Genomic DNA, 14,515 nt, shown 5'->3' with positions numbered 1-14,515 from the left:
GAAGGCTGGTTGCTGTCCATGGTTCTGAACTTCTGCCCTGGAGTTTACAGTGGCAGCTGTCCCTTTCTAGTGCCTCAGGCTCTATAAAAGACACAGGGCCAGTGGGAAATACAAGTTGGTGCCCTCTGAGTGGCTTTAAGCGCCTGAGTGATGCGATTCTGTCATTGTGACTCACATGAATGGAAATGTGTCCTTTTATATAGGTTTGTTCGAACATTCTGTTGATGAAGAGTAGTTTTCCATTTGGGGGACATACTTATTTGCAATAGATTTGTTCAAAACGCTTCCACTTAAAGTGGACCTAACATGCTATATTTGAATAATATATTGTGGGCCATACCTATATAAAACATGTCTGTGAAGTTTTTTTTTCAAAATACCAAACAGATCATGCATTTTAGCCATGCCTCATTTCGCTCTATTTGCTCTATTCCAGCCCTGTTTTCACAAGGGCTGATTCTGTGGCAAATGAGCTGCAGCTGACCATACCCCCCTGCAAAGGAGGGGGGCGAGGCACGAGCGTCATGTTGCCATGCCACGGCAACCTCTCATTCCCCTGATAGGTGGAGAGTTGCCCATATAGGCGGAGCTCCTTGTTTCTCAGAGATATTTCAAATCTGCATCAGTCTGTATCAGCTCCATTGCAGCCCCGTTTTTAGAGATTTGGGTATGGAGGAAAAGAGAGAGGGTTGTGTTTTCTGACACTTGGTGAGCTCCCTGACACACCGGGGACACATATTCACGTATAAAAGACGTACAAAAGTGAATTTTGCATGATAGGTCCCCTTTAACTGTCTGTACGACAGCTAGTTATCTTGGTTTAGTAAGAAGACTGGAAACAGTGACTGTGTCTTTCAAAGTAACGTCACGTTGAGTTCTCATAGAGGATGACTCCAGGAAGTGACATGTCCTGGTCAAGAAATAGACGGTTCTCGGGTTCTTTATTGTACCTAGGAGAAATTGTCGTGCAAACAGCTATAACAAAAATCAAAGAATATGAAAACTAAATACAGTTACACAAGCATCCTATGGTTTAAAAAAGGTTACCAATTTTAAGATCTCGTCATAAGGTCATGGCAGGTGCTTCTACACACACTCACTCAGGGCTTTAGAAGCCATGCTTGCAGTTTTGTGCTAGCGTTGTTTAGCAGTGCTATAGTAGGGAACTTAAAAACACAACTCTTTAAAAAACACAAGGTTTATAAACTTGAGGGATTAGATGGATTAAACAAACCAAAATGAAGTGGCGAGTCTTAGAGGTGCTTGAAGGCATTAAACCTCGCCAGGCTATTCCACATGTTTTCTATATGCTAAGCTAACTGTCTGCTAGCTTCAGTTTCACATTTGCTGTACAGAAAACAACGCTGGTTTTTATTTTCTCATTGAACTCTTAGCAAGGAAAGACATTGTGATTATTATGCCTTTTTAATGCAGTCACTAATTTCCTTTCTGTGGACATTGTGGAAGAAATGTACCAAAGAATGCATGAAAAATGTGGAGCTCAAGTGTGCAAGTACATCCTTGACACGTTGTGTGCATTAAGAAAATAAACCTTTTCTTGGCCTTTGACTTTGGAATGCCGCATTTTCCAAACAAAGAATTTCCAGAATTTGCCCTCTCTTCATTAGATGGCATAATTTGCATTCTCTTATAATTGTGCTGCTTCTTTGATTATTAAATGATCACCCTAATTAGGGAGCATAATAGGGTTAATCAGACTCTGCTCATCACACTTATTATTATTCCTGCAGAAAAATGAAGGAAAAAGATACAGTACTTGATTAATTATATCAGCCTTTTCATCAGCTGGGCTACCAGTCCCCCCTCTGAAATTAATATCATGTTGTAAATGGAAGGAAGGAGCTGGCCGGACACAGACAGATGAAAGATTTCACTCAAATTAATTAAGCACTAATTATGCAGTGGGAGTTGGGAGCAGTTTGCATAATGAGCTCTATCAAAAGAGATCAGTCATGGAGAGGGGCTGTAGAGTTTCTGTACAGCCTTCAGATGATACACAGACACCACTGCACATCATGAAGAGGCTAGCAGCGAAGTGGGAAGAGGGTTAAAGCACTTTGAGGCTTGAGTCGTGAGGTTGAGGAGTGTTTCGTGGGGTTTGTCAACATGCTGTGAACAGGATGCCTCCTCACTTGGCATGTTTAGTGCCACAAACGTGGATTATTCCGGTCTCACTTAAAGATATTACACCAGTCCTGGGGGCTGTATGTGTGTTATTTCTTCTACTCCCCTCAGCTTAAGCATCAGATAATGAATTCCCAGCTCAGGCAAGAGGCAATAAGGACAGAATGTACCTCTAAATTCGAGCTAATCACAAACAACCTGCATGCACACTCCAGGGAGCTTTAAAGACCTAATCACCTCTCACTCCAATTCTTGTGGTGCTCAGTTATTGTTGATCAGGGACTACACTGTGGCTATCTAGACAACGGGAGAAGGGATTAGAGAGACAGAAACTCTCTCCGTATTAATCGCCTGTTTAATCACAGCCACTGCGTAGTGTATGGAGTTGAGTTACTTGAACTGATTTGTGCCACAGCAGCAGCAATCATGTATAGGCTAATCAGGGTGCACAGCCCGGCACTGCCCTTCTCCGAGTGGAATTACAAAGACTATGATTAGTTAATCAAATGAAGAACCAATGCCCTTTCTTTATTTGTGTATACACCTTATCTAAATGGAAATTGTATAGCTGAGGCACTTCCAGAAGGACACATCTACATGTGAATGATCCTCCTCCAGCCCTTGACGGTGAATACAGAATAAGATCTTTCACGTCCCAATCATCGTGTTATGGCATTGTGGAGACTTGTACATGTCTGAATGATATTTGTTGTCAATGCTCATGTGAATGATGCAATCACTCAGTCTGTTGTGAAGTAAATCAGGAAGCACTAGACGGCAACTCTTCAAACACACATGATGATGTGAGGCACAATGTCAAGATTGTATTATTGTGAGAGACGAGGACAAAAGGGACGCAGAGACAAAGGCAGCTTACTGGTAATACATATGTAAATATCATCAAATGACAGGTGTTTATGAATCTGAATACAAATGGAATGGATTACTTTTCTTAGAGGACGTTGTACATCTTGGTACACACACCTTGACACTTAGTTAGTCTGTAAGGTAAATCCAATTCAGTTTGTCATTGTTTTTAAGCACTGTTTGACGAACACGCCTCATTTTAATAAGCATGATTAACATAATGCAAGTAACATTTGTAAAATGAGGGGAAACAAATACAGCCCCTAACTCACTAGTCTAACTACTATTGGCTGGCATTAACATTAGCTAGGCACTTAACATTTGAAAAAAGGAAAACGCATGGCATTTCAACACGTCTGCACTTTCCTCGTTATTGCTACTGCTATGGTGACTTAACTAGTTCATTTAAATGAAGTTAAGGTTAAAAGAAGCTTTTCTCATATAATGTGCCTTACTGGTTAGCCAAACAGTTAGCTTGTTGGACGGACTGACATTTAATAGACATCTACCTAACACATTGGGCATAGTTTGATTCAACAAGTGCCTTTATTACAATGATAGATATGAAATGGGGAGACAGAGGGGGTGACATGCGGAAAATGGTTCCGAGCCGGATTCGAACATGGGTCCTCCAATTGGGGATTACCCCAGTATGTTGGCTGCCAGCTCTACCAACCGAGCTATATGGTAGCCTGATTATTTCTTGCATGTATCTTTTAGTGAAATGCTCGTGCTAAAGAATCAGAGATGGTTGAAGTACAGATATTAGTCTGAATAAAAACACATGCTATCACCTAAGGGTAGCCTAAATTAAATGATAGCACATTGCCTAAGTACAGTTCTGTTGCTCTCCTCTCAAGTATCCCATTAGCAACAAATACATCTAACATTAAACGTGAGACTTGTGAACTTCTGTTGATATCTCTCATACAAGAATACATTCCGCACATCACTCAAAACATTTTCCTGCCTAAGATTTAGATGGATTTAAATGTTATTATAAAGTCTCCTCTCCTCCACACGTCCTTCTGTCAGACATGCTGTTAGACATTGTCACTGTTGTTCCTGAAGAGAAAGGAATGCCCCTCCATTGCTTTGTGATAACTTCCTTCCAGGGCCGGCAGACTTGACCTGCTCACTCCTCCTATAGCATCACCTCTATTATTTGTCAGTGACAGCCGCCCTTTGGAGGGAGGGGGGAGCTCCATGAAAGCTCCATGAAAGGTACAGGGTCGTGGATGTCCCAATCCATCTCTGTCTGCCAAGAGATTGATTGTGATTTAGAGCGCGGGGCAGGAGAAGGACAGCTTCCATTCTAATGAGCGATAGGTGGGAACCTTTGACTCCCAGCACATGGCAAGCATAGGCAGCGCTATGATGAGGGGTCAGAGGCAGCTGGTGGGGGGAACTTAGGGTTGTTTGTAGGCAATGGGGGGGTTGCTTGGATCACAAGATAGAAGGTGTCAAGAGATCCAAGACAAAGCCCCCAAACCAACCGCCAGAGTCTATGACTTAGCCCATCCATCACCGCCCAGCTTTGTGGTTAGCATAACGGTTGATAGCTAATCGTTTCATCATCAGGGAGATAATGGAGATGACAGTGAATTCAGACCAGCAACAAGGCCGCACGAGGCGTACAAGGCCGGGCAGAGGGGGCTTTGTGCCAGCTGGATGAAATATGTAGATATTTCCATTTGTGGACTCCTGACTCCCGACTCAAATATGAATGGTCTCAAGTGGAGCCTTGCAGTTTACCTCTCGCATGCAGGCACATAGATGACGTCTGTTTGAACATCGGTTAATAATTACATGAGTGCACCACCGAGCTGGTTTGATCATTTGAGACAAAAAATGTTCTTACAAATCTAAGGGGGGTTTCCCCATATTGGGCTTTGGGAAACTGATTAGCAGAACAAAGACTTTAGGGTAGAAGGTATCCTGTCAACTGCTCCAAATCCCCAGTTTGCTTTTAAATATCCTAAAATATGCATATTAATGTTATCTGACTAGGAAAAAAAAGGCTTCTCTTTGATAATATAATCTTTACATCTTACTACTCAGGAGCAACGTTCAGAGAGGATTCTTCCTATTCTCCGCCGCGCTTTGTCTCCCAGTTCAGATCAGATACAAGCTGTCCTTGGGAGGATGTTAAGCTGGGCTACAGCCTTGCTTCAGTGGGTCGCTCTGGAAGCTTAACTCCATAATCAACCTGAAAGGCCTCATAAGAGCCCGGTCTTAAAATGACAAGACAGGTGGAATTGTTTGTGGCAATATGGATTTTTTTTTTATTGAGGGGAAAAGAAAAATCTCTATATCCAAAGTATTTTTTAAGATCACCTGTTTCATAATTGTACATTCAATGTCAATATTGTGAGAGCAGCAGTGCACAAAAGCCGGCGTATTGTCAATCACAGGAAGTTGTGTCAGCCAGGTGAATGTGTGGCCAGTAACCTGATCTGCTGTTGACAGAGCAGGGACAGGTGCTGCAGACAAACTAATCCATACATGCATGCTCGACACAGGTCATCCATTAAGGCAGACTGATTCAGAGCTTTAGAAGAGTACTCCTCAACCATCCCAGGCCCGGCCTTACCTTCTGTTGTTGCCATAATAATTGCAGTAATTCAAGATGGGCTGCATTGGAAAAGGGAAAGGAATGTCCGCTGTTTGCTCAGCTAATGCTTGAAACATTTTGTCGCACAAGGGACTGGGGAACATCTCTGGAAATGAGGTCTGAACTTGAATAAGGGAAAATAAATAGCAGGGATGTTTTTCATTTGAAGTATTTCATACACAAAAGATATTTCATCTTTATTTATCTGAAGGTTCTGACAGAAAAGGGATTCAGGATATTGGGTTCAGGGAGTTTGAGGGGCTTATTGGCATAGATTGCATGGCCATTTCACATAAAAGCGTCATGTGGAAAACATATAACAGTATTCACTTTGATTCCGTGTTATTATCAAACCCACTCCCATAAGGCCCCAAATGCCAAATAAAGGTTTACAGGCAGAGGCCAGACATCTGCTGCTCAGTGATTGGTTGAAAAGCATCAGTCTCACCTGTTATCCACAGCCCAGTGCATGGTAAACACCCTCAGTCAGAGCTGATGTGGGAGAAGGAGCCCATCTGGTCAGCCACGTTAACAACCTGCTCTTTAACAATGGCTTCCAGGAAAAAGGAGAACGGTACAACAGCCAATAAAAACAGGCTATGCATGACATTTAGCGCCTGATGCGGGGCTTAGTGGTATACAGGTTACCTACTGTCCTCAGCAGCCCCTGGCAATAAAACAAAAGGCAATCTCACAGAGCGGGGGGGAAGGCTGTGTGCAAAGCTGCCTGTTTCAGCTGTTGATCTCATAATTTGTGTGTAAAGATGCACACAGCGCATTGGGGTGAAGGGATTCATTTTCAGAAGGCTTTCATATAAAAGGCAACTCCTTTAGTTATGCAAATACTTGTATTCTCTGGTTGTCAGTGGGGAAGTGTCATTGTATCCAAAACGGAAAGACTGACAACTAATAACATTTGGTGACGGATTTTGCTTAGAGGGATGTAAATAAGAGAATACATTAAACAAATAGAGAGCAGTGCAAATAGATGTAGCTGTCAACGTATGAGCACAGTCACTGGAGAGCAGTAAAGTGCTTATTTGACTAAACAGTGCCATCTTGTGTTCAGTTTTTAAAATCCAAAAACCCGGCAGGTGGAATATGAGATGGATCCTTCTTTTATCTCATCCAATTAAGTTAACTATTAACTAATTTATAAATGCACTTTAGCTATTTTTCTACTTTTGCACACTGCTGAGCCTTCTAATGTAGCTTTTTGTGGTCAGTGCTGCAAGCCAGAACACATTAGCAACCCACATCCACAAAATAGACTCTAACAAATAGGGGTAACTTGATGGGGCTCTATTTTTACAACTGCATGCAAAGGATGGACACAAAGTCTCTAAATAAGATCTTGGGAATACAAAGAGGGATGTGAAGACGGAAAGGTTTGGGGTGGAGTTTGAACAGCAAGCAATGTGCTCTCTACAGCTGCTGGCACTAATGAGGATAATTACCCCAGTAATAACATTAGCCTATCTGAGGGAATGGAGGGGAAGGACAAGTGGTTGTGTGTGTGTGGGTGGGGTATGCTTGTGTGTGTGCACGCATGTGGTCACTGTATGTGTGTGTGTGTGCATGCATGGCCATGTGCATGCTTTTCCTTCTATCTCACTTGCAGTCTCTCCCTCATTCCCTGAATCTCAATATCTCTTTGTTAGCCCACAATAATTGTGTTTGGGCCTCATATCCGCCGTATCAGATTCGAGTTTGTACAAGGTAATTAGCAGGGGAAGGGAAGCCTCCACACCAGGAGGACAAATGCCCCCATGACATCATTCTGGCTCCACTCAGGAGGGGGTTTTATTTGTTCTACTCAGTCTTCCTCTTCTTCATCCTTCTTGTCATTTATCTGTCAAAAAGAGATAACTGAATAGAGTCAAAAATGTAGTGGCAAGCAAAAGTTGATGACATTGAAAAGGAGGAGAGCTGGGATTAAAAGCTATAGAAGTGAAGAGAAGGAGAGATAAAGGGGTGGAAAGTGATTTGAGATGAGATGGAAGGCTGTATTTTCGCCGCAGGCCATTAATCTCCAATCAGCTTTGACTAACAGACAGCAGGGGAAGGTTCCTCTGCGTTAATGCAGCTTGCCATTCAGAAGGAGCCAGTGTATCCAGCTGGGAGTCGTGGATGAGGGGAGGATTAACTGGCACTCAGGTGGAGAGAGATGAAGAGAATCAGACAGAGACCCTGTGGATGGTCCCACCTTCTCTCGCTCCATCCATCCCCTTCTTTTTTCCTCAGTGTACGAATATACTGTACCCTACGTTTTCTGAGTGGAGACGTGAAAGCAGGTAGAAGTGGTTGAGGCTTTACTTTAGGGGTGACTTGTATCTGTTTGTATCACTTAAATCAAATGAAATGATGGTTGACATTTCTTGGAGACAGGTGGAGGTGGGATTGGCGCACCAGAAAAAGGTAATGTTTGTTTTTTTACCAGGGAACACCACAGTAAAGGCAGCAAAGCGAGAATAGGTGAAAACATTGTTCCTGGACAATGGATCATTCCCTGCATTCGATTAATTATCTGGTGACTCAGCAGTTAGTTTTATTTTGAGTTAGTTTTTCTGTTTTGTTTCTGCTTGATTTTGCAGCCTCAGATACACTGTTACTGAAACTGTCAGTAAACCCTGATAACAGCAGTGCGTATTAAACCTGGACAGAGCTGTGGATCATCTCCGGGCAGGAAATTGTCACTCCGTGTCTTTGCCCAGCTCAGGTTTGACAGATGGTTGGCTTAGGCCTCGCACAAAAACACAATGTCGTTCCCTGTGTATATTGAACTGGTTTCTGCGGCTTCGAAGGTTACGTGGGGATGCAGCAAAAAAAGGAGTACCTCAAGGTTCAAAACTAGGATCACTAAAGTTAATAAGTAACAAACCAACTCTTCACATTAATTTGAATCTAATCTTTCCTGGACTGATGACTTATGCAAGAAAATAATGCAGTAACCACAGTAACAAGGTCCTCCTCCAGTGAGCTTTAGGGTGGTTTTATGCTGGCTCATGACCTCTCTCATCTGGCAAACATTCGGGTAGGTCCGCCCATCTGAGCCACATACTGGACCCTTCTCCTGACACATACATGTCGGATCTGGCTCAGCCCTGTGTCTCCTCATTTGCATTTTCGTCTTGGAGACCATGCAGGCCCCCTTCACAGCTGCCATCTGAGCCCCATCCGGGTCACACTGATGCCAATCCACATTAGAAGACTGCCCACAGCATATAGCGTAGATCAGGACTAGGGGGGAGAGTTGCTGGTTGCTGGTTTCCTTCTTACGTTGTTTTTAAGAAGCAAAGTTCTTCCTGACATAAACATTTTAAAACACACAGCTGACCCAAAATAAAACTGTAGAGTGGTTTCAAAACTGAACCAAATGTATTTAAGAGATGGCAATTCTAGTTACATGTTGTTCTCTGACAGTCAAAGAGTCACATGTTGTTCCTCCTCTCAGTTTGAAATGTTTCCTTCGGTTTCCTCTTCTCGTTCCTCTTCTGAATGGTTGGATTGGTTTTCCTGTTTATAACTGTGTACCACTGCTGATGTGTTTTCCATTGTGTTTTCCCTCTTCAGATGTATTCATCTGCTCCAAGACCTTTCTATAACAAAGAGACTGCATTATGAATGGAGAGAGCAAACTTAATCTCTAAGGTATCCAACTCGTCTAATCTTTCTTTGCTCACAATTCTGCCGCCTTTCTTTATGTGCCAGTCTCTCTGGGCAGGACTGGCAAGTGGCCTTCAGAAATGACACAGGATATAAAAGACTCCTGCTAAATCTGAACTGCATACAGACTTAATGGAAAAAACAGCTGTCTTTATGAACATAAGAATGCCAACACATATTTCACATGCATGATTTACACATTTGGGTCTGAAGGCAACAGAAAAGGCATCAGTTCAAATTGAATATGTCATCATAGGAAATAGAGAAAAAGGTCAGATAATTCATTAGAAATATAGTCTTTTAAAAGGCTATACGTTTTGGATGTTGTGATTGATTCTCTGTCTGTTTGTTTATTTACTTTTATTTGAGTTTGGACAATTACGTAAAAAACATCTAACTTTGTACATATACATAGTGATACTTTTTATATGTATTAACATAATGACATATAGAATATAGCCTACTGTATGTTTTAAACGTGTTTTAAAACATGTTTTTGTGTGGATACATTCAAGTATCTGTAGTACTTTTTACTAAACTGCACTTGCATTGCTGCCTAAACCCTTTACTATTTGCAAATGTGCTGGACTGAATTTGTTAAGTTACGTGGCACTTTCCCCTTCCCATCCTGTGTGTATTGGTCTGCACACAGCACTATCACCTCTCTGTTTGTACGGGCAAGGGCGTAGCTTTATTAGGGTGGTTCTGACGTCACGGCATGTGAGCCTCTTACGTACAACGTCAAAGTGATTAAATACCATGAAGCGCACGATGAGCAGTATGGTGAATCCGTTTAATACTTCAAATTAAAAGCTGAAACTATAGTTTTGCCGATATTATAACGTGTTTTTGTTTATGTTGCGTTTGTTTACCTACATGGTATTATAACACATATTGATAACTTTATATCACAGTTAAAGCTTAAGTGAATTAAATGTTCTGCGGTGCCAATGTAGGAATGCGTATGCTTTTATTTTGAAAGGACAGATATAGGAAGTTGCGCTCCACTCATGAATTTATCGCTGTTTCCACGTTTTACAGGAAGTAAAGATATGGCTAAAGGAGAGGGGTAACACTTCACTAAATGAACTGACAGATACAACTTATTTCTGTCACTACACACACTTTTCCTGCTTCTCCGGGTCTGTTTTATTAGGAGACTCTGTCGGGAACTACTATTTACTCTCTTATCGGGAAATTAAGTAAGTCTTTTCACTGACATCTTCAGTTCTCTGTAGGATGTGCTCTCATTCTGACAGTTTGTCACAAATTAATGCCTTTGCTAAATGGGTTAGACTAAATGTAAGTTGTTAATCCTTACTAGAACTGGCATAGATGCAGTTGGTCGACGACGACATCACGTTTATAAAAAAATACGTGTTAATTCGGATTGTGCCTAATCTTATACAGACAATAATACATTTAGCTATAATGTACAGTCTCAAAATGCAAAACACAGAATACAAAAGTGTACTGAGGAAAAAGTGTGTTTAGGATTTGGCCTAGAGTGTATGTTACTATTGAGGAGATATAGTATTAGGTTATTGATTAAGCCTAGATGGAAAGAAGTTAAATGTCCATGGGTTTATGTTAAAGCAGACTCAGCACTCATTAGGGGCAAAGGTTTTTATTGAAATTAATTCATACAACTTTTACGAAGCAACGTACTAGTACATTATAGTTTATTTAAGTTCACCTTCTCAAATGATTAAAATACCTTCCAACAGTGAGTAGCGACTGACGTTACAAGGTTAAGGCACTATAATTGTTGTATGTGGCTTGACAGGTTTGGGCTTGCCCTGGGACAGTGGCCCTAAAGTATTTCCTCAAACTTACTCAGGCTAAAGGATATCCTGTTCTTCCATAGCAGGTCTAGAGATTGCCTTCACATCATTGTGCTTTAACAAGAATAATCACAACAGGGTTTTAAATGGTTGAGTTTATGTTTGTGATTGTGTGTTGTATTTGACAGGTGAGAGAATGGCAGAGAAGGTCCTGGTCACAGGTGGAGGAGGCTACATCGGTAGTCACTGTGTGGTGGAGCTCATCGAAGCGGGTTACCATCCAGTCGTGGTGGATAACTTCAGTAACGCTGTCAGAGGTAAACTCCCTTAATGAAAACACAGGCTGATAAAAAGTTAGTGCCTCAGCCTACAGTTGGCAATTCAAAGTCATAATATAAAGCTGTGTGTAACCTGTTGTCTATGGAGGAGAGGGGGATGTGCCAGAAAGCATACGGAGGATAGAGAAGTTCCTGGACACCAGCATTGAGTTTCATGAACTAGATCTTCTGGACCAACCTGGCTTGGAGAAACTCTTCAAAAAGGTCAGTAAGATATTAAAGGTTATTTATTCATTTTATCCAAACTTGAACAGCTACTTATTTAAATGCTTTCTCAGTTGAGAGACGATTGAAGTGTAACTAGTTTGATAAGCCATATGTTTTAGTAATTTTTTCTGGCAAGAAATTACAAACATAAGGCTTTTTACTGTTGGTTGAATATATAATATAATTCCGTTTAATATGGCAGCTTTGGATCTGGGAAAATAATAGGCATGTTTCACAATAATAGGCATGTTGACAATTTTTTTGGACAAATTCATAAATTGTTCACCTCAATGGCTGATTAATCGACAACAGAAAATGTGAGTTTAAACCTAAATTCAACTAAATGTACAGGTATTTTCCGCTCATAAATCAGCTCTTAGATCAGCTCATAACATGTCATTGAGGTAATGCTTGAAAACCTTGTCTTTACTGTACATTTTACAATTACAATTTTAGTCTGCTTTTCAATGTATTTTACCTAACTATGTCCCTGCCGGCCACCATACATGCTCAGATAGCACTGAGAATAGGTAGTGTGACATAATGCTTGGGCATATCAGTTAAAAATATGTCCTTCCACATTGGTCATACCTGACTAAACATGGATGTGTGTTGCAGCATTCCTTCAGTGCGGTGATACACTTTGCTGGTCTGAAGGCTGTTGGCGAGTCTGTGGAGCAGCCGCTACGCTACTACAGAGTCAACCTCACCGCCTCCATGAACCTGCTGGAGGTCAGTTTGAACTTTTTATCTGACACGTCTGTCCTCCATTAAGCCTGCACTTCCCTCTTCATTTCTGAACTGATCTCTATTTGCACTTCCTCTTTGTTTGCAGAGTGCATGACAGTGTGTGTTCATCTGACACTGAGTCGGCTAATTCTAACCCTGCACCCTTCAGAACTTTTAACGTGTGGAGCTCACTGTGTCCGCCAAACTTACTCTGTATGTGTGTGTACTTAAACGGCTGACTATATGTGTGTGCCGTGTTTCTTTTGCATCTGCACGTGTCCCAGGTGATGCAGGCTCACAAGGTGCACAATCTGGTCTTCAGCAGCTCAGCCACGGTGTACGGAGACCCTCAGCGCCTCCCCATCGACGAGCAGCACCCCGTGGGCGGCTGCACCAACCCCTACGGCCAGTCCAAGTACTTCATTGAGGAGATGATCAAGGACCACTGTAAAGCTGAGAAGGTACTTATCCGAAGACAGAAACCATGCACACCCACACATATACAGTGCACATGGTGTCTCATTATCGCTGTGTGTCAGCAGGACTGGAATGCAATGCTGTTGCGTTATTTCAACCCAATTGGAGCTCATTCCTCCGGCCTGATCGGGGAGGACCCTCAGGGTATCCCTAACAACCTGCTGCCATATGTTGCCCAGGTACATGAGCCTTCTGCCAAATACACAGCTAGGTCAGAGCATGGAAGCATACTCCATGTGTTTTGCATTGCTTAATGTATCCCCCTCATAGGTTGCTGTTGGGAGACGAGAGTGCCTCAGTGTGTATGGGAAGGATTATGACACACTTGACGGAACAGGTAATGGAAAATAACTGCATTTAAAAGATTTAATTGTGGTTTGCAAATTGGGCAGAGGGCTCAAGGTTTGCCTTTTTCTTTCTAGGTGTACGAGACTATATCCATGTCGTAGATCTGGCAAAAGGACACATAGCAGCTTTGAAGAAGCTGAAGGATGGCTGTGGCTGCAAGGTACATTTGAGAAAAAAAGCAAAGCATTCCAAAACACATTTTCTTGTCTATTGTGTATTCACTTGCATATAGCATGAAGGTATTTATGGGAGTGCTGGCATGCGTATATTTTTGTGTCCGAAGGTTTACAACCTGGGAACGGGGACGGGCTACTCTGTGCTCCAGATGGTGAAGGCTATGGAGAAGGCATCAGGGAAAGAGGTGAGGGGACATCATCTTTCCAAGGCGAATTGTCTTCAGTGATTGTATTGTGTCTTCTGAGAGTAATTAAACTCACTTGGAGTAGTAACCAAACTACATGTTATCATGTTTAAAGGATGGCAAAGCTGACTTTGATTGTGAAGTTAGATGATTTAAGAGGGTCCCACCTTTTAAGGCTAAACCAGCCTCCTGTTCTGTTAATTAAAATGCATCTTCTCCATAGATCAAATACAAAATTGCACCACGTAGGGAAGGAGACATCGCATCCTGCTACGCTGACCCTCGTCTCGCTGACAAGGAGCTGGGCTGGAAGGCCAAATTTGACCTGGAACGAATGTGTAAGCACAGCTACACTTAAAATATCTTTGTGTATTTTAAAGCTATTTTGTGTGAAATATTGCCCCATCATATATGTTATTATTCTTACCTGTGTAGGTGAAGATCTGTGGCGCTGGCAGTCCAAGAACCCCACAGGATTTTCCGATGGCACCGCCTCTTGATGCAACTTAGACTTTTGCTGTTATTGAATCCTCTCCTAAATCATCAGGCCAAAGCAAACCATCAACTTCCTCTTTGTTGCATTTCATATAAACAACATGTGATTCAGCTGCTTTATACTATATTCTCTATTAACTAATGAACAAATGTTTGATCTCTCAGATTAACAATGGGTGTTTTCTCCAATAATACTGTATGTATTGATCTGTGAGCCATAACACTGAAAGAATAAATTAATTGTCATATTAAGGATGTCTTCATTTCCACTCCATTATAAAAGTTAACTGTTTCAAATTATTGTGAAATTAGATGTTATTAAGGGAGATTGCCGGTTTCAGTGCTGAATACGATATGAGATCAAATACAAAATGTGGAAAAACCATAACAATATTCCAGTAAAATATACACATGAAAAGTCACTATTGAGCCACACAGGAACATTATCATAGTGATGCCAAAGCAGATATACAGTAAATAAAAG

The 14,515-nt window shown here is 41.7% G+C and overlaps 1 protein-coding gene across 2 annotated transcripts; it reads left to right on the top strand.

Moving 5' to 3' along the window:
• The first annotated feature begins 10,329 nt into the window (after positions 1–10,329).
• gale (UDP-galactose-4-epimerase) lies at positions 10,330–14,283 on the top strand. 2 transcript variants are annotated; one of them, XM_034221928.1, is made up of 11 exons: positions 10,330–10,494; positions 11,265–11,393; positions 11,506–11,618; positions 12,240–12,353; positions 12,635–12,811; positions 12,893–13,006; positions 13,098–13,164; positions 13,250–13,335; positions 13,459–13,536; positions 13,760–13,874; positions 13,972–14,283. In XM_034221928.1, the coding sequence occupies exons 2-11, from the start codon at positions 11,273–11,275 to the stop codon at positions 14,034–14,036; spliced, it is 1,050 nt and encodes a 349-aa protein (XP_034077819.1). In that variant the 5' UTR covers positions 10,330–10,494; positions 11,265–11,272; the 3' UTR covers positions 14,037–14,283. The 2 variants fall into 2 exon arrangements, with proteins under 2 accessions (XP_034077819.1, XP_034077818.1); XM_034221927.1 differs by having other exon boundaries at positions 11,503–11,618.
• Positions 14,284–14,515: the final 232 nt, after the last annotated feature.

The sequence above is a fragment of the Gymnodraco acuticeps genome, unplaced genomic scaffold (genome assembly GCF_902827175.1).
Source record: "Gymnodraco acuticeps unplaced genomic scaffold, fGymAcu1.1, whole genome shotgun sequence".
Taxonomy (NCBI): Eukaryota; Metazoa; Chordata; class Actinopteri; order Perciformes; family Bathydraconidae; genus Gymnodraco; species Gymnodraco acuticeps.
The sequence above is the reverse complement of the archived record's forward strand: the minus strand, read 5'-3'. Positions and strand labels throughout refer to the sequence as shown.